Raw genomic sequence first — 24,971 nt, 5'->3', positions numbered from 1 at the left:
CCTTTGTATGGTACTCCATAGCAAGGCTAAGAGCATCATGTAACGGACTGCCAGGGGGTTTCTACAAGACTAAGCAGAATTCCTAGCGTAAATGGTCAATGCACAGTGTCCTATGGAGTAATTACATTATAAAGTAACGACATGATTGTGAAGCACAGCGTTTGTAGAGTACAGCACTTCTACTGGAGAAAACTATGATTACTGCTTATTCCTTTATGATAGTGAAGCCCTGGTAGCGGATAGCTACTCCGAAGGCCACGATAACATTGTGCTTAATTACGTTTCCATTGTCTTGTGATCTGATTGCGTGCGACTGAACCACAGGTTTGTAATTTAACACAGTTGTTGAGGAGGGTTCTGGAGCCTTTGGTGTTTTCTAACCCATATTTGTGCTGTGAACATGGTCACATGGTCAGAGTGGAATGGACTCAATTTAAATCGAATTACCATGCAGGCAAATTAAGCTGTGGAATTTAATTTGAACTGTTGTAAAAATGCTAATTTCAGAACAGCCTGGAAGCCCATATGCAAATACGACACTATTTTACAATAATTCATATTAGGGGAGGCAAGCATAAAACACAATTTACAACCCCCTGACATCTGGGAATACAGTATCATTAGCCCTAAGTCTAGCTAGGAGGTGCGGCTCAGTGTGCTCACATGAGCCTGTGTGTGTGTGTGTGTGTGTGTGTGTGTGTGTGTGTGTGTGTGTGTGTGTGTGTGTGTGCGCGCGCGTGCATGCATGTGTGTACATGCCTGACAGAAGGTCTATGAATGTGTGGCTCTATGGATGAATATAAATGGAGTTAAAAGCTTCGAGTTAATGACCATTGACATATACACTCCATAAAAAGATGTATAATTTTGGAGAAAAACACCATATTATTCCATAATCTATTCATATACTGACCCTGACCCTGACAGCCATCCGAGTGACACAGTGACGTGGTCGGGCTTGAGCCCTATGATAATGCCCGTGAATAACAACAAGATGGGAACGTCTGTTCCTCACAGTCCACTGAGGAATTATATTTCACATTATGTTCGCCGCAGAGCCGCGCACAATTTGACCTCTGCATGGAAACGCACTAGTCTGTCTCCTGATTCTACTTGAGCCATCAGAACCTGGCAAGAGCACTTTCATTTGTTGGTGTAGGACGCAGCCAGCGTAACAAATGTATGTAATTCCCCACGTTATTGTTCTCCCTTTCTCTCCATCTCCCTTTTATTCTCAATCCACACGCAACGGCTTGAGCGAAGAGAGTAAAAGAAAGAGAGAGGGAGAGATGGACGGATGAATAAATAGATGGAGAGTATTTGCTTTTCCACTTTCCATGTAGTTAATCAAGGGCTACGCCAGAGGGAAAGATAGAGTGTTCTGCATCCCGAATGGCACCATATTCCCTTCCTTTGACCAGGGCCCATAGGTGCCATTTGGGATGCATCCTGTGAGTGAACGCGTGTGTGAAGGACAGCCAGATAGAGTTTTGGGGACGAGAGCGGTTCGAGTGTTTACAGATGTCCGGGGGAGCCCGTCGATACTTATTCAACGCATTAGAAGAGGAGCGTTCACTCCACTGGGATACAACACGCCATCCGTCATTAGTGGAGAGAATCAATTAAACCAGCATTAGGCCCCAGGGTGACTTAGTTTGTATTCCAAATGGCACCCTATTCCCTATATAGTGCACTACTTTTGACTAGGGTCCATAGAGCGATTGATTTAGGAGGGATTGAAAGCAACAAGTCACATATGACCTAAGTAGTTGCTCAATAAACGAACAGGAAAACCCATTCCTACTCTGAAGGAGTGATCTTCGGGAGTGTATCAATGATCAATAATGATCAATGGATCGTCAATATGTGTCTAGCTGCAGTGAGGAAGGGTCCAGAGAGGACAAACAAACAAGCACAAAGGCAAAACCATTAGACCTCTAACAACCTCCAGGGCTTGTTGTGTTTTGTTTGGTGCTGTTTGTTTGCTAGGAATGCTGGGGAGGCAAACAGTCGTTGCATTAAATGTCGCTAGTGAATCACTGAGCTGTTCAGTTCCGGGCCCTGGTCAAAATTGAAAGGATATATAATATAGAGGTACCTAGGGCTGGATTAGAAATGGTTTGTCCGAAATGCCATCCTCTTCCCTATATAGTGCAATTTTGACCAGGGCCCATAGAGGCTTTGATCAAAAGTAGTGTAGGGAATAGGATGCTATTTGTGACGTAGACATGGGTTTGAGGGAACTGAACAGCTCAGTGATTCACTAGCGACATTTAATGCCATGACTTATGTGTTTCAGACATAAGGAAGTGGATGGCTGCAAACTTTCTACTTTTAAACTTGGACAAAACAGAGATGCTTGTTCTAGGTCCCAAGAAACAAAGAGATCTTCTGTTGAATCGGACAATTAATCTTAATGGTTGTACAGTCGTCTCAAATAAAACTGTGAAGGACCTCGGCGTTACTCTGGACCCTGATCTCTCTTTTGAAGAACATATCAAAAAAACATATATATGACCATGCTGGTAATTTATGAACATTTGAACATCTTGGCCATGTTCTGTTACAATCTCCACCCGGCACAGCCAGAAGAGGACTGGCCACCCCACATAGCCTGATTTCTTCCTAGGTTTTGGCCTTTCTAGGGAGTTTTTCCTAGCCACCGTGCTTTTACACCTGCATTGCTTGCTGTTTGGGGTTTTAGGCTGGGTTTCTGTACAGCACTTTGAGATATCAGCTGATGTAAGAAGGGCCATATAAATAAATTTGATTTGATTTGATTTGTTTGCCTCCCCAGCATTCCTAGCAAACAAACAGCACCAAACAAAACACAACAAGCCCTGGAGGTTGTTAGAAGTCTAATGGTTTTGCCTTTGTGCTTGTTTGTTTGTCCTCTCTGGACCCTTCCTTACTGCAGCTAGACACATATTGACGATCCATTGATCATTATTGATCATTGAAACACTCCCGAAGATCCCTCCTTCAGAGTAGGAATGGGTTTCTCTGTTTGTCTATTATGCCATTGTTCAACCAGAGAAACAGCACGGTTGTTTGGCTCCACCACCGGCGTCCCCCCATCTCACCCCGGGGCTCATCAGGGAAAATAATGCCCTCTTTCAATAGTCCCGAGCCCTATTTGCCACATCAACTAAAGTAATAGCCTCAAATCCACATAGGCACAGTCCTATGCCAACAAAAGGCCCTTTCTATCCATGCCTATCCACATGTTAACCAAACAAAGCATTGCCATATAGCATCTGTCCGTGTTAGCATCGTTAGCGCCAAAACCCCAAACTCTCCCTACGTGTGTGCTGTCCTGTCCGGGGACATTTTTTTCCCGCCTTTGCGGGAGAGGTTAGGGCAGCCAGCCGGACATGGGCACACAGGACTGGCTTCGAGGATGGTGCCATCTGTTGAGCAGGCCGAGTCAGCCATTTTCGCCCTCTCACGTGTCTCATATCCTCCACCATATCTCCTCGCCTGCGGGGCTATCACACCCCAGTTGGGCTAACACACTGCACTGACGGAGGCATTCAGCTTCCCTTCTTCCTCTATGGGGTTTTAGAGTGTTAAAATGAGGAGGTGGGTGGTGGGAGGGGGTTATTCGGTTGGTATTTTGGTCTTTCCTCTCACGGCTAGTGCAGTATTGGGGAGAGTCCTAAGGCTGAGCTGAGCAGCTGAAGTGTTTATGCAGATGCAGTGGCACACTAGAGAGAAAATGGATGCAGTCACTGGCATGGAGCTAACACAGAGGCTCAAAAGCAATGGAGAGAGAGAGAGAGAGAGAGAGAAGGAATATCCGCAATAAAGGGTCTATAGCAACAAAGAATAAAGGTGGAGAGAAGAGAGAGCTGAATATAGCTGTTTATATCTGATTATAAACTGGATGGTTCGAGCCCTGAATGCTGATTGGCTGAAAGCCATGGTATATCAGACCTTATTCTATGGGTATGACAAAACCTTTATTTTCCTGCTCTATTTACATTGGTAACCAGTTTATAATAGCAATGTTTGTGGTATATTGGCAAAATACCATGACTAAGGGCTGTATCAAGGCACTCTGCGTTGCGTCATGCATATGACCAGCCCGTAGTCATGGTATATTGGCCATATACCACACCCCCTCTGGCCTTATTGCTTAAATATAGCAGGATACAGCTGAATATAGCTGGATATAGCTAAATATAGCTGGATATAGCTGCATATAGCAGGATATAGCTTGATATAGCTAAATATAACTGGATATAGCTGAAAATAGCTGGATATTGCTAAATATAGCTGGATATAGTTGAATATAGCTGGATATAGCTGAATATAGCAGGATATAGCTTGATATAGCTACATATAACTGGATATAGCTAAACATAGCTGAATATAGCTAAATATAGCTGGATATAGCTAAATATAGCTGGATATAGCTAAATATAGCTGGATATAGCTAAACATAGCTGAATATAGCTAAATATAGCTGGATATAGCTGGATATAGCTAAATATAGCTGGATATAGCTGGATATAGCTAAATATAGCTGGATATAGCAGGATATAGCAGGATATAGCTGGCTATAGCAGGATGAAGCTGGATTGAGCAGGATGTATTTGGATATAGCTGAGAGAAGACATAATCCCAGAGAAAATATGTACTACTTCAAATTGGTCTGGATCTCCGTTCTCTTACACCTCAGCTATGGACACTGGCCTGTCATCCAACCCCCTATCCCCAACCCCCTCTCTCCTCCATTACTCAGTCATTGCTGGACTGCCGTCACCTTCTCTCACGGTCAGTTTGTTTTGGCTTGGAAATGATAAACCAGCACAGCTGTCCAAAGGGCTATCAGAACAGCTGTTAGCACGCAGACAGCAACAGGGAGAGAAGGGAAGGTGGGGATTTAGGGGTTAGGATGGCCAAGTGCATTTGTGGTTGTCTCATGGGTTACATCTGTGCTCAAATTCCCCCGTGGAATGCCCACTGGCGACTCGAGTTTGGATGTCTTGTAGTTGGCTTTCCTTTATTTTCTTTTGCATGACACATTAGTCATAGCACCTAAACTACAAGTGCATGGTGACATAGTCCATGTTCATGGTCTATTCTATTCTAAATGATTGCTAGTTGTGCTCAATAGAAAGCACATAAGCTGCTGCTATGATTAAAATGGCCAAGTCAATAAAAACCTAGACACACCTGAAGTGACAATTTACTTTTCCATTCATCTCTCTCACTGTGAAATATATGCAGTGGGAGGGGAAAATTGAGATGGGAGAAAATGAAACAGATTGCAGCGAACATTTCTCAACCAAAAGTTTCGAGTCTCGCCCATCAATTTCTCTTTTGCTGCTCCCTCGTCTGTGACCTTGGGAGGACGCTCCGCTATTCAAACACATTCAAGCTGAAGAGGGAGATTCCTGCGGTGTGAAGGGTGTAATAAAACTTTTATTCACCTGCACCTGCTTCCTGGAACGTAGTGATTAATGGGAAGCGGTGTTAAGCAGGGAAAACGGAGTAGGATAAACTCACTGGAGTCTGAAACCTGTTGTGACACCTCAGTGCTCAGATTTCAACTCCAAACATCCTGTAACTCCAATTCAATGTCTTTTTGTGCTGATATATATGGTTATCTCCATATAGGATAAGAATGTAGAGGAATGGACTTATGGCCATGTACTCATCAGGGTGTTGGGTAGAGAGAGAGAGAGAGAGAGCGAGAGAGAGAGAGAGAGCGAGAGAGAGAGAGAGAGCGAGAGAGAGAGAGAGAGCGAGAGAGAGAGAGAGAGAACGAGAAAAAGTGACGAAAAGTGACACTTACTTTCGGCGTCGGCGAGAAGGAGGAGCAGACCCAGGACGAGCAGTGCGGGTCTAGCTATGTGCATCATGGGACAGCTTGGCACCAGCATGCTTTGGCAGCCTCAGTGGTGCTGGCTCACAGAGCTCTGTGAGTCAGTCTGGTCTGACTTCTCAGATGCAGGATATTCACAGCCTGCGGGGGGAGAGAGGGAGTGGGGGAGAGAGGGAGGAAAGGAGAGAGGGGAGGGAAAGAGAGTGAGGGCATGAATGAAACAAAGTGGTTTGGCTTCTCGTACTTTATCTATCTAGTGCACATTTCTGACATACCCACACAGACTCAGTAGGTTCTGACAGCTAAAGAGGAGAGAGGGTGATGTGCTCGCAGGCTATATTCGGACACTTCGGAACGCATGTTAGTGTGCGCACGTCCACACGCACGTACACAGATGAAAGGGCTCACTAACACACTCGCAGCAAGGATTTTTACACAAGCTCTAATCAAATTAACTATTTGTTTGTGATCATCACTGTTACATGTCAGACTTTTACATAATTTGCTAAATCATTTACTGATACCATGTGCTATGTAGAATGTAAAAAAAATAGGTTCTGAGATGTACATACAGAAAACTCACACATTCAACATGCTAGCAGGGGAATCCTAACCTGTTTAGCCCACTATATTAACACTAATGGGCAACTAACCCAAACCGTCCCTGGAGAACCACATAGCTGGCCCTTCAATTCACAGCACCTAATGTCTCCTTTCGTTCTTTTTTGAGCGTATGGTGAGACAGTAACATATTGGTGGATTTCTCTCCAGAGACCAGTGCTATCCATAAACTATGTAGTGACAAAATGCCACCATTGTTCTTAGTACCCTTAAAACCACTCAGCTCCACCTCATATTTATGCCCGTCTTACACCAGTAGCTGAAGCTTTAATAGCTTTAAGTGTCTCCAAATGGATTAGGACAAAAGAGAACGCAACAAATCTATACAGTTTGATGGAGTAAGCTAGCGTTAGCCAAACGTATACTGTATGCAACCAACACCTCCTTTATCAAGCACTGCTTGAAGTACACATTAAATCTGTATGACCAAGTAGGTTTGTGTTCCCTCTCATGTTTCGCCACCCCTTCCTTTATCAAAAGCCGCTATGTGGATGGGGTAATTGATCTGACAGAGCATGATAGCATTAGCAAGTAGCCCACTCGATTCCGCGTCATGAATTTGCAAAAGCCCGTGCTTAATCCATAGTGACTGACACGTTTTGGTGGTCATGAATTTCTGGACTCTTCTTGGTAGCTAATCCGCTCCATGAGCTCTGGTGACACACAGTGTATTAGCATTAGCATGCTAACCAGTTAGCATGATAGCCTAGCATGGGAGGAGGCTATTATCTGAGACAGACGGTGCATTCCAATATACACATTTTCCAAGCAGGTCTGCACAGATTATATAATGTGGACTTGGTTCCTGAGATGTAAAACACTTTTCCAGGCATTGTAGATATCTAATCAGTATGTAGATCTGTGCTTAAAATGTGTATATGGAACACACACAAAATGGTTGAACTTGCTTGAGGTACACTGACGCTGAGAGCCTTCACGCTTCTTCAGACGGACAAATCATTTGACCTCTGACCTCTTAGACAGCTTGACATTTAGCAGAGTAGCACCGAATGCTAGCGAACAGATAGTATTGACTATTAACGCATTAGCCACACCACAGGCGCAGACAGAGCACTGTTTACCCTCACAAACGCATTAGAGGTATCGCATAATCCTTTTATACACGGGGCTCATTCGTCCGGCTATTTATCTGATGATTTATAAACAAATAAAACATCCAGAAAACCAAAAGTGCAATCAGTGTGGTAGACGATGACAAAGTACCTCATTTCCCTGCTACCCATCTCCCCGCCTCTCTCTCCCTGTTTCTCCCCCTTTTATTCCTTCAGCTGTAGCCTGTAAATGGCAGAAAAGACAGGGAGATAGTGCACCTGTCACACTCCATTTGTGTCGTGGGGAGATAGACGTGACTACCTGTCTCAGAGCGCCGTGAGGCCTGTGGTGGCCGTGAGGCGTGTGGCGAACAGAATCAATTTGAAGCAATCTCAACCTACAGTACGCACCCACACAATGGCTCACATACATTGTCATACACATATTTCCTGCATGACTAGTATTTATAGTGCATTCTATTCCATAACACTGTTTAAGGATAGGGATATCACTGAAATGCAATCCATAGTAACGACAGAAACAGAAAGCTCCTCTAATCAAGGTCACTGACGTCTTTTTTATTGATTTATTTTACCTTTATTTAACTAGGCAAGTCAGTTAAGAACAAATTCTTATTTTCAATGACGGCCTAGGAACAGTGGGTTAACTACCTTGTCAGCTCGGGGATTTGAACTTGCAACCTTCCGGTTACTAGTCCAACGCTCTAACCACTAGGCTAGCCTGCCGCCCCACGTCTTCCCTGACTTTTGCTTTGCATGCGAAATCTGGGTTGATAGCCTTTGAGTTAATTAATGTAGTGTGAATTTCCATAATGACATGACATTAGGAGTCCTCACTATACACAGTACTCAGCAGCCTTCCCTTCCTTTCACTTCCTCCCTCCACTTCCCTCCACATGCTGATACAGACAAACAAAGCCATCTGCATGTTTCGTAAGCACCAACCAGGGGAGAGGAAGGCTGTGCTATCCATGTCAACACAAGCAGCCCTAATGAGAACAAAGTAGCCGACAAATCAATCCTGAAATTGGAACCTAGAACCTAAAAGGGTTCTTCGACTGTCCCATTAGATGAACCCTTTGAAGAACCCTTTTTGGTTCCAGGTAGAAGACCCCTTTTGAGTTCCAGGTAGAACTCTTTGCACAGAGGTATTTAACCCAAAAGAGTTTTACCTGCAAACAAAAAGGGTTCTCCTATGGGGACAGCTGAATAACCTTTTTGGATGTCGTTTTTCTAGTAGTGTACATCAGAATTCCCTGTGTTACCCAAGGCACATTGTTACCTCAAATATTACCTCTGACCATTGTCACCAAAGCTTTCGTTCCGCAACATGGTCGCTCTGTTTCACGTGTCAGTTAAATTTCACACATACAGCGATGTTGATGCTTCCATTGAACATTTATTGCCAAAAAAAGAAGAAAAGAAACAAGAACAAATCTTGTCCTTTCTTTCCGAGCCCCTCGGCGGTATTATTGTTACCTATTCAGCAGTGTTCCATTCAAAGAGCCGGGTTGTGATAGGATCATGCATTATTAAACAAAAGGCAGACAACAAGCACAATGTTAATTAGAAAATGGGGAGATATTGCCAGGCAGTGGAGGAGGAGAGGAATAAAGAAAGAGAGGGAGGGTTGATGAGTTGTCGTTCTCTCTCCCCTGATTCTTATCACTCCCTGAAAAGGTTGATAGAGGGAGGAAAACAACGGAGAGAGGGATTCTCTGTAGAATGACCAACCCGTTTAGCGTCTTCTTCTACTGCATGTGGGAGCTACGTGTCTCAAACAATGACTAGTGATTTATTTCAGAGCTTTTTTTACCCTGCTGTATGAAATGTCAAACAATGTTTGATAAAAGGCACTTGGGCTCATTATTTTGTTAAAACATCTTGAGATGACTGTTTGATGATCAACAGACGTGAACACATTATTGTAGCATCAGCATCCTTCTCCCTCGATCCCTTTCCCTGCCATGCTGCGGTGGTCTTGACCCTGAAGGCATGCTGTTATAGAAGCAAATTCCATCTACAATGACACATTCTGTGTTAGCGTGCTAACTTAGCGTGCTAGTATATCCACTATATGACCCAAACTAATGGGAACCAAATCCTAGCATGAGCATTATATTAATGCAACTGTTGAAAATAAAAAATTGGCATGGGATAAAAACAATACCCCATAACCAACCTTGACTCATCTTTCATGCATGTTGCCTCAGTTTTGCTTCAACACATCAATTGGGTTTCAAGGGGTTCTTTATGTTCATGAATAGCATGCAATGCTTTTCCCATCTTATAAAATGGATTACATGGAAACAGTTGTTGTTCTTCCCCCAAAAAACAAAGCGGCCACAAAAATACCAAGCCCAACTATTAAGTCAACCCCTTCCTTAATTGTGTGTACACACGCAAAGACAGAACTCTTGCAATGCCACTATATTGGGGCTAAATCAAAAGCTTCACACTGTACTGCCCAAGTATTGTGCCTCACAGAGCAAAACAAATAAGATTTGTGTCTTTTATTAAATGTTCCCTTTCAATGCCCTGTCATAAACAATGCAGTCATTACATAGTCCAGAACCACAAGTAAAACATGACAGTTTTTAAAAAACTCCAGCAAGGTAAAGCTGTGTTTTTAGATGTTTTATACAGTATCTTGTATCCAGATGCCACGCTAGAGGTAAGAGTCAAACGCTCAAGGACTCTATAATTAAGGCCAAACCGCTGTTCCATGGCCGAGCGCTCACCCGCCTATTTCAACCGAGAGGTCAAACGGCATCTCCACAGAGGGCATAGGGTATCGTGTACCCATTCCTCACCCTCCCCATCTACCCATTTCAACAGAAATATGACTTCAATAGAGTTGAGAAAAAGGCTACATGAAAAATGATTCGCACCAATTCAACAATAATAATAATAATAAGGTGCCCCCTGGGTTATTGCTATGTGTCATATGATTGGAGTTAAAATGTCTCCCGTTGGAACACTCGACAAAGGCATAACTTCCCCTAGCAACCGTCCGCCCACCTGTCAAAAAGGGTGCGGGCTAAATCAGAGTGGCAGGCCATGAGCTTGGGATGCTAACTGCACTTATTATGCATGACACATGCAGCAGTCTTTTATCTTGCCTCCTTCCACTCATCTATTCATCTCTCTCATTCCAACAAAATCTTCTTCTGTTCTCTGCCTCTCTGATTCACTCTACTTTCTCTCCCTCTGTCTTTCACTGTCATTCCTCTGCCCTTCTCTGTGTCTTTTCTCTCTCTCACTCGCTCATACCTCCTGTCTCAATCCTGCCGCTGTACTCTGTTTCCTCTCTTTCCATCGCTCCCTCCATCTCTCTCTCTCACTTTGATTTAGGACTGGCGTCTGGGACGTTTCTCACGCATCGCCCCAGATCAGCGGGCATGTGTAATAACATCCCTCAAGCTAAGCTAAGCTATGCCCTCAAGTGCAGCCTCCACATGAAAGCTTCTGACAAACCGCGGCTTAGAGAAACTTATTTACCCCCCCCCCCCCCTCCTTCCGACCTCAGCCAAACAAGCCTCCCACGCTCATAAATTGTGTTTTCAGAGATGCTCGTCCCACCCGAGTTACTCTGTTGTCTCCATGTTTATTCGAACGTCAGAGGTGTTTGTTTATGCCGTGGCTAGCGGCTAATCACTAAAGGGCTAACAACAAGCTAGCATCCTCTCTAGCGTCCCACTCTTTGTTGTTATGAGTGACGCCTTCCAACACAAGACACTGAGATAAGCTTATTGGGTTCGGGTGACATTTCCTGCGCCAGTAATTGGGTTTAAAAGCACCTGCTGTGTCTGGAAGAAGGAAGCAATGGTGATCTTGTCGCTGCATCGTGTCCCCAGGTGCAGGTACAGGAAATGCCAAAGCCATTTCACCTTCGCAGCAGGAGTTTGAACTTTGAGAAGCCTCCAAATAAAGTTTGTCCGAAGGGAGTTGTGTTTGTTTACCTAATCCCCAAAGGTCACTGACAAAGTAAACCCATAGATATGTCTAAGAGTTGCTTAACTTGTGCAATGTATCCATCTGTGGTTATAGCTCTGTAGGGAGAATTTATGCAGGTTGGTATTTGTGTCATGACTTACCCTGGAGACAGCTCTGCGGAGGGGTCACTAGCTGGCACAGCCACAATGTCATGAAATCTGATTTTATACCTAACCTTAAAAACACTGCTAACCCTAATGCCAAACCCTGACCTTAACTTAAGACCATAAAGCTATTTTTACAATATAGCCCATTTTGACTTTGCAGCTGGCCTATCTAGCTCCGCCTTCAGGGTAAAATTCATGTCAATAAACGTCAACCTGCAGAGTTTAGATAAATACAACAGTTTTAACAAGCTGGTGTTTGCCCATATAGCTGCAAGAAAAACTAACAATGGAACAGAGGCCAATATATACTGTATATTCTCAGTTTACTATAATGATCCTATGTGACTATCTAGCACTGTCTCCCTCCCTCCCTCCTCTTCTTCATCTAGCAAATGTTCCCTGTGCCTCTTACCTTGTCTTTTTCACTTTTCACAGTAAAACACCTCTTGTTCTTTTTTAATGCTTCCCTCTCTCTTACTCTCTCCCTGCATCTCTCTCTCCCTGCATCTCTCTCTCCCCGCCCCTCATCTAATCTGTTATCCCGTCTCACAGCAGCTGTTAGGTTCAGATGGATGGTCCCCCAGTACACGACCTTGACCACCAGACTGGTGAGTGATTATCCCAGTGCCCTGTTGGGCTGCTCCCCTGCACACTGGCATACAGAGTCAAACACACACACACAAGAAAACACACACAAAGGCCATGCACACACACACCCAGACACTCTCTCTCTCACACACACACACACACACACACACACACACACACACACACACACACACACACACACACACACACACACACACACACACCCCTAGGCTTCAGGGGTAAGCATCAGGGACACTAGGGGGGGAATAACATCACCATATCATCATCAACAACAACACTCTACATCTGTGACTGCTTGTTTGTATTTCTGCTGGCCTTGATTACATTGGCCAACACATGGTTAATTCAATCATATAGAAAACTTGAATGCCTCTGAGGGCTCCCCCATGCACTTGAGGGGCCACGAGTTTGTGTGCTGTCTCGATGCTGACGATTTAGAAGTGCATAGTGTGTCGTGCTCGTGTCGCCGCCGTCCACTGAAGGACACTTCTGTACGAGTGCCGTGTTTCACGTAGAAAGGAACTCATTACCGTGTAAATGTGATGCATTCAAGTGCCCATTGTATGAGAGGGAGAAAACAGTAGACTCAGCAGCCGCCAAACTGGAAACAGTGGGATTCAATTTACGCCGCATGAACAGGGGAGGGCCAAATCATGTTACATATTATGAACAAGAAAACAGGGGAGAGGGAGCTGAGAAGGAGGGAGCAGGCAGAGAGAGTGAGGTGGGAATAGAGAGAGAGGAGGACAACAGAAAGCGGAAGATGGAGAGTGGTGGAATGAGACAGAGAGAGGAGGACAACAGAGAGTGGAGGATGGGGAGTGGTGGAATGAGACAGAGGGAGAGGAGGACAACAGAGAGCGGAGGATGGAGAGTGGTGGAATAAGACTGAGAGGGAGAGGAGGACAACAGAGAGCGGAGGATGGAGAGTGGTGGAATAAGACTGAGAGGGAGAGGAGGACAACAGAGAGTGGAGGATGGAGAGTGGTGGAATGAGACAGAGAGAGAGGAGGACAACAGAGAGCGGAGGGTGGAGAGTGGTGGAATGAGACAGAGAGAGACGAGGACAACAGAGAGCGGAGGATGGAGAGTGGTGGAATAAGACAGAGGGAGAGGAGGACAACAGAGAGCGGAGGATGGAGAGTGGTGGAATGAGACAGAGGGAGAGGAGGACAACAGAGAGCGGAGGATGGAGAGTGGTGGAATGAGACAGAGGGAGAGGAGGACAACAGAGAGCGGAGGATGGAGAGTGGTGGAATGAGACAGAGAGAGAGGAGGACAACAGAGAGCGGAGGATAGAGAGTGGTGGAATGAGACTGAGAGGGAGAGGAGGACAACAGAGAGTGGAGGATGGAGAGTGGTGGAATGAGACAGAGAGAGAGGAGGACAACAGAGAGCGGAGGGTGGAGAGTGGTGGAATGAGACAGAGAGAGACGAGGACAACAGAGAGCGGAGGATGGAGAGTGGTGGAATAAGACGGAGGGAGAGGAGGACAACAGAGAGCGGAGGGTGGAGAGTGGTGGAATGAGACGGAGAGAGAGGAGGACAACAGAGAGCGGAGGATGGAGAGTGGTGGAATGAGACTGAGAGGGAGAGGAGGACAACAGAGAGCGGAGGATGGAGAGTGGTGGAATGAGACAGAGGGAGAGGAGGACAACAGAGAGCGGAGGATGGAGAGTGGTGGAATAAGACTGAGAGGGAGAGGAGGACAACAGAGAGCGGAGGATGGAGAGTGGTGGAATGAGACAGAGAGAGAGGAGGACAACAGAGAACGGAGGATGGAGAGTGGTGGAATGAGACTGAGAGGGAGAGGAGGACAACCGAGAGCGGAGGATGGAGAGTGGTGGAATGAGACTGAGAGGGAGAGGAGGACAACAGAGAGCGGAGGATGGAGAGTGGTGGAATAAGACAGAGGGAGATGAGGACAACAGAGAGCGGAGGATGGAGAGTGGTGGAATAAGACAGAGGGAGAGGAGGACAACAGAGAGCGGAGGATGGAGAGTGGTGGAATGAGACAGAGAGAGAGGAGGACAACAGAGAGTGGAGGATGGAGAGTGGTGGAATGAGACAGAGAGAGAGGAGGACAACAGAGAGCGGAGGATGGAGAGTGGTGGAATGAGACAGAGAGAGGAGGACAACAGAGAGCGGAGGATGGAGAGTGGTGAAATGAGACTGAGAGGGAGAGGAGGACAACAGAGACCGGAGGATGGAGAGTGGTGGAATGAGACAGAGAGAGAGGAGGACAACAGAGAGCGGAGGATGGAGAGTGGTGGAATGAGACAGAGGAGGACAACAGAGAGCGGAGGATGGAGAGTGGTGGAATGAGACAGAGAGAGAGGAGGACAACAGAGAGCGGAGGGTGGAGAGTCCTAGGCACACTAGAGCAGTCTGGAGGTGTCGTTTTCCGAAGGGGGTGATGACGGGTTGGACAAATTTGCGATGGTCGGAGTACGAGAACGTGTATGGGCTTCAAGATCCTGTTTCCTGCAACATGCATGTATATACAATCTCTCGTTCTCTCTCTCTGTGTCACACACACACACACATAGTCTCTGCACCATACGCTCCGGGCATCTTGACATCTACCCCCCACCCAGCCACGATCTGTGGGAGGATGAATAATATCACTTCCGAGAGAGGAGAGAGGGAGGGAGGGACAGAAAAAGTAAGAGAGAAAAGGATGAGGAGGGAGAGAGAAGACAGAGAGAGAGGATAGAAAGAAAGATGGAGATAGAAAAAGAGGGAGGGTGGATGGAGATAGAGACACAGAGCACAAAGAGAGAGGGGGGGGGGGGTGGGCGAGAGGTAGAGAGACCATTCCCACCCCCCTGCCCCTGCTCTCATGCAGTTTTATGGAAAAGACAGAGACCATGAGAGTAGGAGTGTTCCTCTGAATAGACAAAACAGCCCTCCTCTGTGACTAGCGTGGCAGAAATCAACAGAAAAACCACTGCAATTGCATGAGTTCCTACTTCATAGACCAGGCCCAGTTTGCATAGGAACACAGCAAGTCATTCCTTTTCTCACATACAACCAGTTCACCGTTCATCACTTTGAATATCAAGGTATTTTGCCACAGTGACATTTTAGCCGCATTTGTACCAAAGCCGGGGCTTGCTTTAGATAAGAAAAAGCATTAGTTAAACATACACATGTAAAGAAAAGCCTAAGGTGTACACGCTGCTCTCGAGGACAATGTCCTTATTAAAATGCTAAAGTATCTCCCATTTTCTAAACGTTAATTTACGTGATATACCCTGAGTTAAATGTAACGGTACATTATATGGGAGCTTTTGAACTATGGCAGGGAGGGTGTATCCCTCAATTAGCTTTAGCATAAATATATATCGTATTATACCTTTAGCGGTATGGCTAATGTTTCTACCTCCCACGAGCCCATTTCACGTTGTACCGGCAGCTCTGGACTTGATTCAAGGTTTGTGTTTTGCACGTTTATGCACGTTGTTTTGTGCCCAACTCCCAAGAGACTAGAGACGCACGGTTATCGGTCTGTTGGATGCCACATAGCTACCCAGTCTGGCTTGATATGAGTATAAAGAGGATTATGACTGCTAATGTTTTGTCATGAATCATATTTGATTAAAAAAACACACACACACACACACACACACACACACACACACACACACACACACACACACACACACACACACACACACACACACACACACACACACAGACAGCAGAAGTCTGTAACTGACACAATAGACCTATTAGCAAAACACAAGCTTATCAGAGTGCGTTATGTGAGAGAGCTGCCAAGATGGCTGTTGACTGGGCATCAAATATTACCGCAAATTTTAGGCGACTTTGTTGAATAGGCAACCGTGTTGCTCCTTTTGCTCATTTCAAAGAACATCCTAGGAGGCGTTGAAACGTACGTGAGAATGTATACTATTTTACCTGTGGTGGATTTTGCAGGACTCATTTGTTCAGAAATATCCTTTGATGTGTATTTTAGTGAGTCATTTCAATAAAAACACTATATTTATGGATGATTTTAGACCTCCTTTGGACAAATGTTAGCTACAGTTCCCACAGACTGTGGGAGTGAAATGTGCTTTCTTAACTTGCGGACCTAGTGCTACACCCATTGCCTTAAGGACTGAACACAGGCAGGAGTGAACAACTGTCAACAGTGACCTAATCTGTTATACAACGGTCTACGTTAGCAAGAATATCTCAATTTAATGCCAAGCCCATTTAACTGATGGCCTATTGTGGTACTAGAACACAACACTGTTTTTATGACTTTCAAAAGGACTGAATAAGACCTTTTCTTCTCCCCCAGTTTTGAGATTAAATTAAATCAAATCTCAGTTCGGTTTGCAAAGCCAAATAAAAGCCAGCACGGAAGCAATTTGACCCACTACCTCTTCTCCCAGTCCAATGACAACGTACATATCTACTTTAAAAGCACATTTCTGTCTCTATTACTTTAAATAATTTTAGATGGAGGCTGTGGTTGTTCCCGTACCAGTTTGATGTTTGTTTTTGATAGTTTTCACCCTGATTAATATAGGCATATGTCTCCAGCTTATGAAAACATGATAAGACCTACCAATTTTTATCTTCCCAGTCACATTTGCAAAAACAGCACATTTGAAATGAATGTTTGATAAGTGCCTATTCCTACACTGGCATTTCTCCATTTACCAAAGAAAAGCTGGCTGTTAGCTTATTTTCTTATTTCCAATTTTCACACACACACACACACACACACACACACACACACACACACACACACACACACACACACACACACACACACACACACACACACACACACACACACACACACACACACACACACACACATTTTTTTGAATGGTAAATCTCTAGTCTATTGATACTGGTTAAATCAAGATGTAGTCTAGGTTAAATGGATGCACACACACACACAAAACACTGGTACTGAACCGTTTTTCCTGTTCTAGTATAAAACAAGTACCGGAGTTTCGATATACCGAGCAACACTAAGTGCATCATCACAACTAGCAGAGCCTCCTTTCCAAGAGTTTAAATGACCATTAACCGACTGTCTTCATCTTGTCATTAACATGGCTGCCTGTGACAAAAGTGCTAAAGCGGCTTCTGAACCTCCCATTGGTAGAGCCCGGACCCACCTTACCCGCCCAAGTGACATCTGAAGAGAGATAGGACCCATGAATAGAGGATTAGCTACTGCATAATTACTTATTTAAAGATCCTAATTAAGAATTTAATTTAGAGTCGCTGCCAGTGAGATTCTGCCACTGAGGTACTACAGGGAAAAGGTGTGTTTGCGTGTAAGTGAGTGTGTGTGTTTACGATACATTGATGTCATTTAGCAGATGCTCTTCTTCAGAGACACTAACAAGCACTACAACATATAGTACAGTAGGCCTGCTAGGGACACATAACATCTTTAATTACTTCAATACTTCATGTATGCCCCTTTTTCGATGAGACGTACAGATGTATTATCTAAATGTGATCACTCTTTTGTTGATGATCATGTTCCTGTGCCGCAGGAAATACAGACGAGCTTGGTGATTTGAATAAATTCACTGAAAAGCCCAACTAACACACGGTTAAATGAACAGTATTGCACTTTTCATGCCGCCTCAATTTGAACAGCTAATAGCCTAAATCAAGGAACATTATCTTGTTGCTGTCGGATTATTTTGCTTCAACAATACAGGTCAATTTAAGATCCTACATCTGTACTGTTACGTTTACGATGAGGGGCATCATTAAAGGTCATGGTCGTAACCAGTGTGGTATGTGTCTGTAATTACCGCTGTGGTTCAATCGCCTAATATCATCCACCTAGAAAATGCACTCATAAGACAATGCCAACCATTCCAAAAGGTTACTACACAATTCATAACTTGGCTCACAAACTTGTTTTAGTTGTCAGAACTCGCTTGTCTCGTCAGACTGCGGGCAAATGCTGAAATTAATTAGCTATGCATTCTCTTTCTCATAATGCAGCCCAGCATCGTGATGTATTGCCTTTCAACTTCTCCTTTTGTTTCATGTACGGGAAGGCATTGTTGTGTGTGTGGTAACGCCTCGCTAAACCCCTGCTGTTTAGTCGGTTGTAATTAGCAGAGGAAAGTTGTGCTAATGCCATGCAAATTATGCTCTACTTTTATGATTGAAATGCTGCTTCTTTCACCTGCATGTTTGTTTTTGATTATTGTTAGACTGCGATACTATATATACAGTATTGGTCACAGATACCTTTTAAAAAAGGTAGGGGCATGGATCAGAATCCAGTCAGTATCTGGTGTGACCACTATTTGCCTCATGGAGAGCAAAACATCTCCTTCACATAGAGTTGATCAGGCTGTTGATTGTGGCCTGTGGAATGTTGTCCCACTCCTCTTCAGTGGCTGTGCAAAGTTGCTGGATATTGGCGGGAACTGGAACACGCTGTCGTACGCGTCGATCCAGAGCAACCCAAACATGCTCAATGGGTGACATGTCTGGTAAGTATGCAGGCCATAGAAGAACCGGGACATTTTCAGCTTCCAGGAATTATGTACAGATCCTTACAATATGGGGCTGTGCATTATCATGCTGAAACATGAGGTGATGGCGGCAGACGAACGGCACGACAATGGCCATTTGTTGTCTGTAGCTTATGCCTGCCAATACCATAACCCTACAGCCATCATGGGGCACGTTGACATCAGCAAACCTTTATTTCAGCACATGAAACCAACACTTTACATGCTGCCTTTATGTTTTTGTTCAGTGTAGTTAGACAAAGACACCACAGAGAACGTTTGGAGCTACTGTGTGGAGTGTCAGTCATACTGTATAGCATTGTTGTTGGAAGCTAGGAGAAGTCAAAACATTTTCCCTCTGCTGATGAAATGAAGTGATTCCAATACGGGAAACTGCGTATACACATCATTTTACAGCGTCCCTGACAATCCGTTCAACCCCAGACAAAAAAAGAAAGAGCAAACGAGCTAATGACGCTAGCATTGTCAGCCATCAAAGTTATCCTTTTATCTCTCGCTCTGCGTGTCAGCCACATCCATTTCCAGTGCTGCAACCAAAACAAATGTGTCAGACAAGGGAGGGAGAAACAAGAGGAAATGTATATTTTTTTGTTATCTCTTGAACAGGAGCAACGATAACACAATTATTGGACGTGATGGCTGGCCTCTGAAGCTTGATCTGATGTGTTTCTCGTGGTGGAGTTGCGATTGTAAAACCGCAGTCTTTACCTGCACATCAAAAACAGCTTCTATCTGCAGAACCGCTAACATCCAAAAAGTAATTGTGACAGCTCAAAAAAGGCCGTGGACAAAGTCATTTGAGGATGTTATAGTTGTCATTTATCCAAAAGGTTGAGTGTGGTGGAATACATTGTTCCAGACCCTCATTCACACCAGTAAAATGGTAAGATTCACAATCATAAAGAACACCAAAAAATGGCAAACTTTTACTCTACCTCTCTCTTCTTTCAAAAGAACTGCGATACTATATCTTTCAAAAGAAGAGAGAGGTTGACACAGTTAGACCCGGGACTGGTATACACACAGAGGCCTCTGAGAGAATGGCTGGGTAAGGAGAGGTACAGTGAGAGAATGGCTGGGTAAGGAGAGGTACAGTGAGAGAAGGCTTGAGCCCCTGATCTTTCCACTGTAGTCGTATCATTGGGGGAGAATACACAGTCTGCAGTTTGCTGATGAACAATTTGACCTGATTTCAGGCCTGGCTACCCGCATGTCCCTCCACTAAAAATCCTCAGTCTTTCTCTCTCCCTCGCTCCTCTCTCCCTATCTATCTCTCTGGGACTACCAGAAAAAGAGATATCTCAGGGGGACAGTCAGGGCATTGGCCAGTCGCTGGCAGTTAGCCTGCGTGTGATTGAGGTGTCACTAACTTGCAGCAGCATTGGGGAAACAGGAGCACTCGGGATGGCTTGGGGCTGCTAGCAGATGCTAACTGCTACTACGACTAAACTGTCCCTCCTCCTGGGGATTCATAAACGTTCAACGATGGGGACTGGTGTTGAGAAGATGCCAAGGTGCTCAGGGGCATAGTGACACTCTGATTTCACAAGTTTTAGATGATGTCCTTGCACCCTGTTGGCCACAGCAAAGAATAGGCCAAATATATGAAGGGTGAGATCCAAACAAGCATGCAAGCAGTATGTGCAGTGTGTGTTCCATTGCACAATTAAAGGTGAGAGGTGAAAACTGGGAACTAATCAAACTCAACACGCATTTGCCTTTTGAGGTTTCGTAAACATGGTGTGTTGACGAAGGAGCAGTTAAACAGCGAAGTCAGACACAATAACAGTTCAACAAATCTGATATCCCTCTTGGGTATATTTGACCTTTTCATAGTCAGATATGTTCCTCACTGATCACAAAAGCACCAGAAAATGCCTTCTTTTGTCAAAGTCCCATCCTCGTCACCTGTTAAGAAAAAAACGGTCTCAGTTAGCACTTGACAAGCTGCCTATCACCCATCTGACCTTAAACATCAGAAACAAACTGACGACTGTATGGCAACAAAGTGTCTGAAACATTCACCTATGCCTCATTTCTCCTGCTAACTCTCGCTTCCTTTTTTTTCTTGATGTGAGAGACAAATAATGGTTCATATCTTCACCTCAAAGGTGGTTTTCTTGCCACACGGCAATGGCTGACTGGCTGCCGTCTGTTTGTTTTGGGGAGGAGCCAGTCTTATCCTAATCTCTGGCTTTAAACTTTGCAGACTAACTCCTTCGCCTTTGTTGTTCTTACAAGGAGCTTGGCAAGGTGACAATAAGCTTCAAAGGTCTGAAATGTATTCATGCACATAAATGGCAGATTGGCAAGGAGAACGCAGGCTCCATAATCTCTAAGCAGGGGAAGAACTGAACTCTTTGTGAGTGTTTGTGTGTGCATATGTGTGTTTAGACCTGTGTGTATGTGTGTGTTTGTAAACACCTGTGTGTTTTCATGGGTGTCTGTGTGTGTGTGTGTGTATTGATGATTATAACATACGCCCCTCCAACCCCTTGACTATGACAGAGATTGCCCTGTAATGGCCACAAGACTGAGGGCATCACCTAGGGACTGCCTGTAATTGGCTAGAGGCTATGACGTTTACTTTTGTGTGTAGCAGGCATTTACCAGGGGAGGAGTGTGTGTTGTAATGCTGATGTTGCAATAGAGTGTTCCTATGATGTCATTTTGAGGTGATTGAGGTGAACCTTAAAATAGTTGTATTTTCTATCTGCTATCATTAAATGCCATCACAACCAAAGGCTACTTTCTGATTGTACATTTTAAAGCAGTGCTTAAGGAAGGTCTATTCCTGGCAAATGCCCATTCAATTCAAAACAGGGTACATTTTAAGCAATCATAAAGTTGCATTCGCAATCATATACTCTAAAACTGGACAGAACCGGACCATTTTGAATGTCACATGAAATCCATAATATCCATAACATAATGATGTATCCATAATATCCATAACATAATGATGTATCCATAAGATCACAACGTAGTAATGTATCCATAACATAACGATGTATCCATAATATCCATAACATAAGGATGTATCCATAATATCCATAACATAAGGATGTATCCATAATATCCACAACATAAGGATGTATCCATAATATCATAACATAGTGATGTATCCATAATATCCAAAACATAACAATGTATCCATAATATCCATAACATAATGATGTATCCATAATATCATAACATAGTAATGTATCCATACCATAACGATGTATCCATAATATCCATAACTTAAGGATGTATCCATAATATCATAACATAGTGATGTATATATAACATAGTGATGTATCCATAACATAATGATGTATCCATAATATCCATATCATAATGATGTATCCATAAGATCACAACGTAGTAATGCATCCATACCATAACGATGTATCCATAATATCCATAACATAAGGATGTATCCATAACATAAGGATGTATCCATAACATAAGGATGTATCCATAATATCCATAACATAATGATGTATCCATAATATCCATATCATAATGATGTATCCATAATATCCATAACTTAAGGATGTATCCATAATATCCATAACATAATGATGTATCCATAATATCCATATCATAATGATGTATCCATAAGATCACAACGTAGTAATGTATCCATACCATAACGATGTATCCATAATATCCATAACTTAAGGATGTATCCATAATATCCATAACATAAGGATGTATCCATAATATCCATAACATAAGGATGTATCCATAACATAAGGATGTATCCATAATATCCATAACATAGTGGTGTATCCATAACATAAGGATGTATCCATAACATAAGGATGTATCCATAACATAAGGATGTATCCATAATATCCATAACATAATGATGTATCCATAATATCACAACATAGTGATGTATCCATAATATCATAACATAGTGATGTATCCATACCATAACGATGTATCCATAATATCCATAACTTAAGGATGTATCCATAATATCATAACATAGTGATGTATATATAACATAGTGATGTATCCATAACATAATGATGTATCCATAAGATCACAACGTAGTAATGTATCCATACCATAACGATGTATCCATAATATCCATAACTTAAGGATGTATCCATAATATCCATAACATAAGGATGTATCCATAATATCCATAACAAAAGGATGTATCCATAATATCCATAACATTAGGATATATCCATAATATCCATAACATTAGGATATATCCATGATATCCATAACATAATGATGTATCCATAATATCCATAACAAAAGGATGTATCCATAATATCCATAACATTAGGATATATCCATAATAGTCTACATGTTCCTGTCAGGGATGGTCCTGTAGCTAACATCATTCATTAATGTGTTCCTATGACATCTTGGGTACGTCACAATATTCTCTCTTAACAGCATTGGTGTAGGCATGGGTGATTTTCCATATACAGTACCAGTCATTTTCTTTCAAATCCATGAAGGGAAGCGAACTGGTACACACTTCGGGAGAAAGGAGAGATTGGGACAAAGCCCTGAATCACAAGAACCGTAAGCCATTATGATCCTCCAGTCCTCCTCAGCCTCTGGGTGTCTAACCCTGTGTGACTGCCCAGCCTCTGTGTTCTAAAGCCAATCCGACTGGGGCCAGAGGCATGATCAAGCCCAATCTCACCCCTCTGCACTCTCTATCGCCCATCTACATGGGGGACATCCATCTTGATTTCTGCCGAGTGCCAAAAAAAGAGGAAGGGAAAGAGAAAGGGGGGAGAAAGGGAGATAGAGGTAGACGGCCTCCCAGATAAGGATGAGGAGAGGATCGGATCTTGGGAGTTTAGCCCCAGAGTGAGGGTGAGAGGAACTTCATCTTCATCTAATTACTGGGCTAGTTTCAGGGAAGGGAGATAGTGTGATCTGTGAGCGTTTATGGAGGCTTGAGTGCGGTGTTACAGGCTCATGTGAGATGTGAACGCAGACAGACACACAAATACACACAAACAGACAGACAATCAGCTCCCTCTCACACAAACAGAGAACCCCCCCCACATACAGACACAATCAGAAACACACATGCACACACACACACACACACACACACACACACACACACACACTCGCAGGGGCCAGGGCCGAGCGCCATAACAGCCCAATGAAATATATTCCGATTAGAAAGTTGTCGCATTACTCCCCCGCCCGGATGATAAATACGCCGTTAGCACCGCCATTAATCTTCTAGCCATCCGCTGCTGGATGTGACGGAGGGAGGGAGCCTTCTTACGGAGGTAGCGCCTCGGAGTATGACTCTAACATACTGCAAGGAGCTCATATCACTGGGCTGAGGAGTTGGGTTTTCGTGTCACTGCTGAAGAGAGGCTAGTCTAATTCATTGGGATGATATCTTGTTTCTGTGCAGGATTGTTTGAGAGTATGTTTGAGCAAGTGAGGCAGTATTTATGGGGTGTATGTGTGGGAGAGATTTTCATCGTGCTCCCTCTTTCGCTTCCTCCCTGCCCTTGCTCTCCCTCTTCATCCCCTCTATGTCTACCCCTCCCATCTCTCTCTACCCCTTTAATCTGCACCCATCCTCCTCTCTCTCTTCTCCATCCCTCTTGCTCTCTCTGTCATAGAGGGTTTACTGATGCATTAGCCTGTGAAAGGCAGATCCTAAGTGAGCATTGTCTTGGTAATGTGTGCCATCCATAAAACACTAGGACTGGACAGCACCTCTATGTGTGTGTGTGTGTCTGTGGTAGCACATCCATTCAGTAAACACTGCCAGAATCCCCAATGGGAGCCCGGACAGACAGTTAAATCCCTCCAATACAAACACCAGCCGAGCGAAAGATCAAAGGTCCAGAGCTGAGGAAATGACATGTGATAAGTAGGTACGGAGGCTGTGGTGTTGTGTATATTTCGGAGCCCCCAATGCACGCCGGTTACATGTTTGATGGAGTGGGGCTGTGTGTCTTTGAGAGTGCGGCCCACGTCTCCCCGAATAAGCGCGGACCATTCTGCTAGAGGTTACTCCCACACATTTTAGATTGCAGGAGGCACTCGATGTTGTACTCACAGAGTGAGTCCATATCAGGGAAAGTGTTACTTTTAGCGCTCAAGCTCTCGTTCCGCGTGAGTCATGGCTATGATTCTCAAGGCAAACATAGATTTTTTTGTTTTGTTGCCCATGGTGTTTGCTTGAATAGAGAAAATA

The 24,971-nt window shown here is 44.0% G+C and overlaps 1 protein-coding gene across 32 annotated transcripts in view; it reads right to left on the bottom strand.

Moving 5' to 3' along the window:
- The window catches only part of LOC109906508 (receptor-type tyrosine-protein phosphatase delta-like), a 643,472-nt gene that overhangs the window by 143,549 nt on the left and 474,952 nt on the right, over positions 1-24,971 (bottom strand). For 31 of the 32 annotated variants that reach the window (XM_020504229.2, XM_031792038.1, XM_031792037.1 and 28 more), the window contains one exon: positions 5,804-5,974. In XM_020504229.2, the coding sequence (XP_020359818.1) occupies positions 5,804-5,891 (88 nt within the window). In that variant the 5' untranslated portion in view covers positions 5,892-5,974. Of the gene's footprint in view, positions 1-5,803; positions 5,975-20,604; positions 20,671-24,971 lie in introns of those variants that run through there. The other variant, XM_031792036.1, reaches the window with a different exon arrangement.

This window comes from Oncorhynchus kisutch, linkage group LG16 (genome assembly GCF_002021735.2).
Source record: "Oncorhynchus kisutch isolate 150728-3 linkage group LG16, Okis_V2, whole genome shotgun sequence".
NCBI classification, from domain to species: Eukaryota; Metazoa; Chordata; class Actinopteri; order Salmoniformes; family Salmonidae; genus Oncorhynchus; species Oncorhynchus kisutch.
The sequence above is the reverse complement of the archived record's forward strand: the minus strand, read 5'-3'. Positions and strand labels throughout refer to the sequence as shown.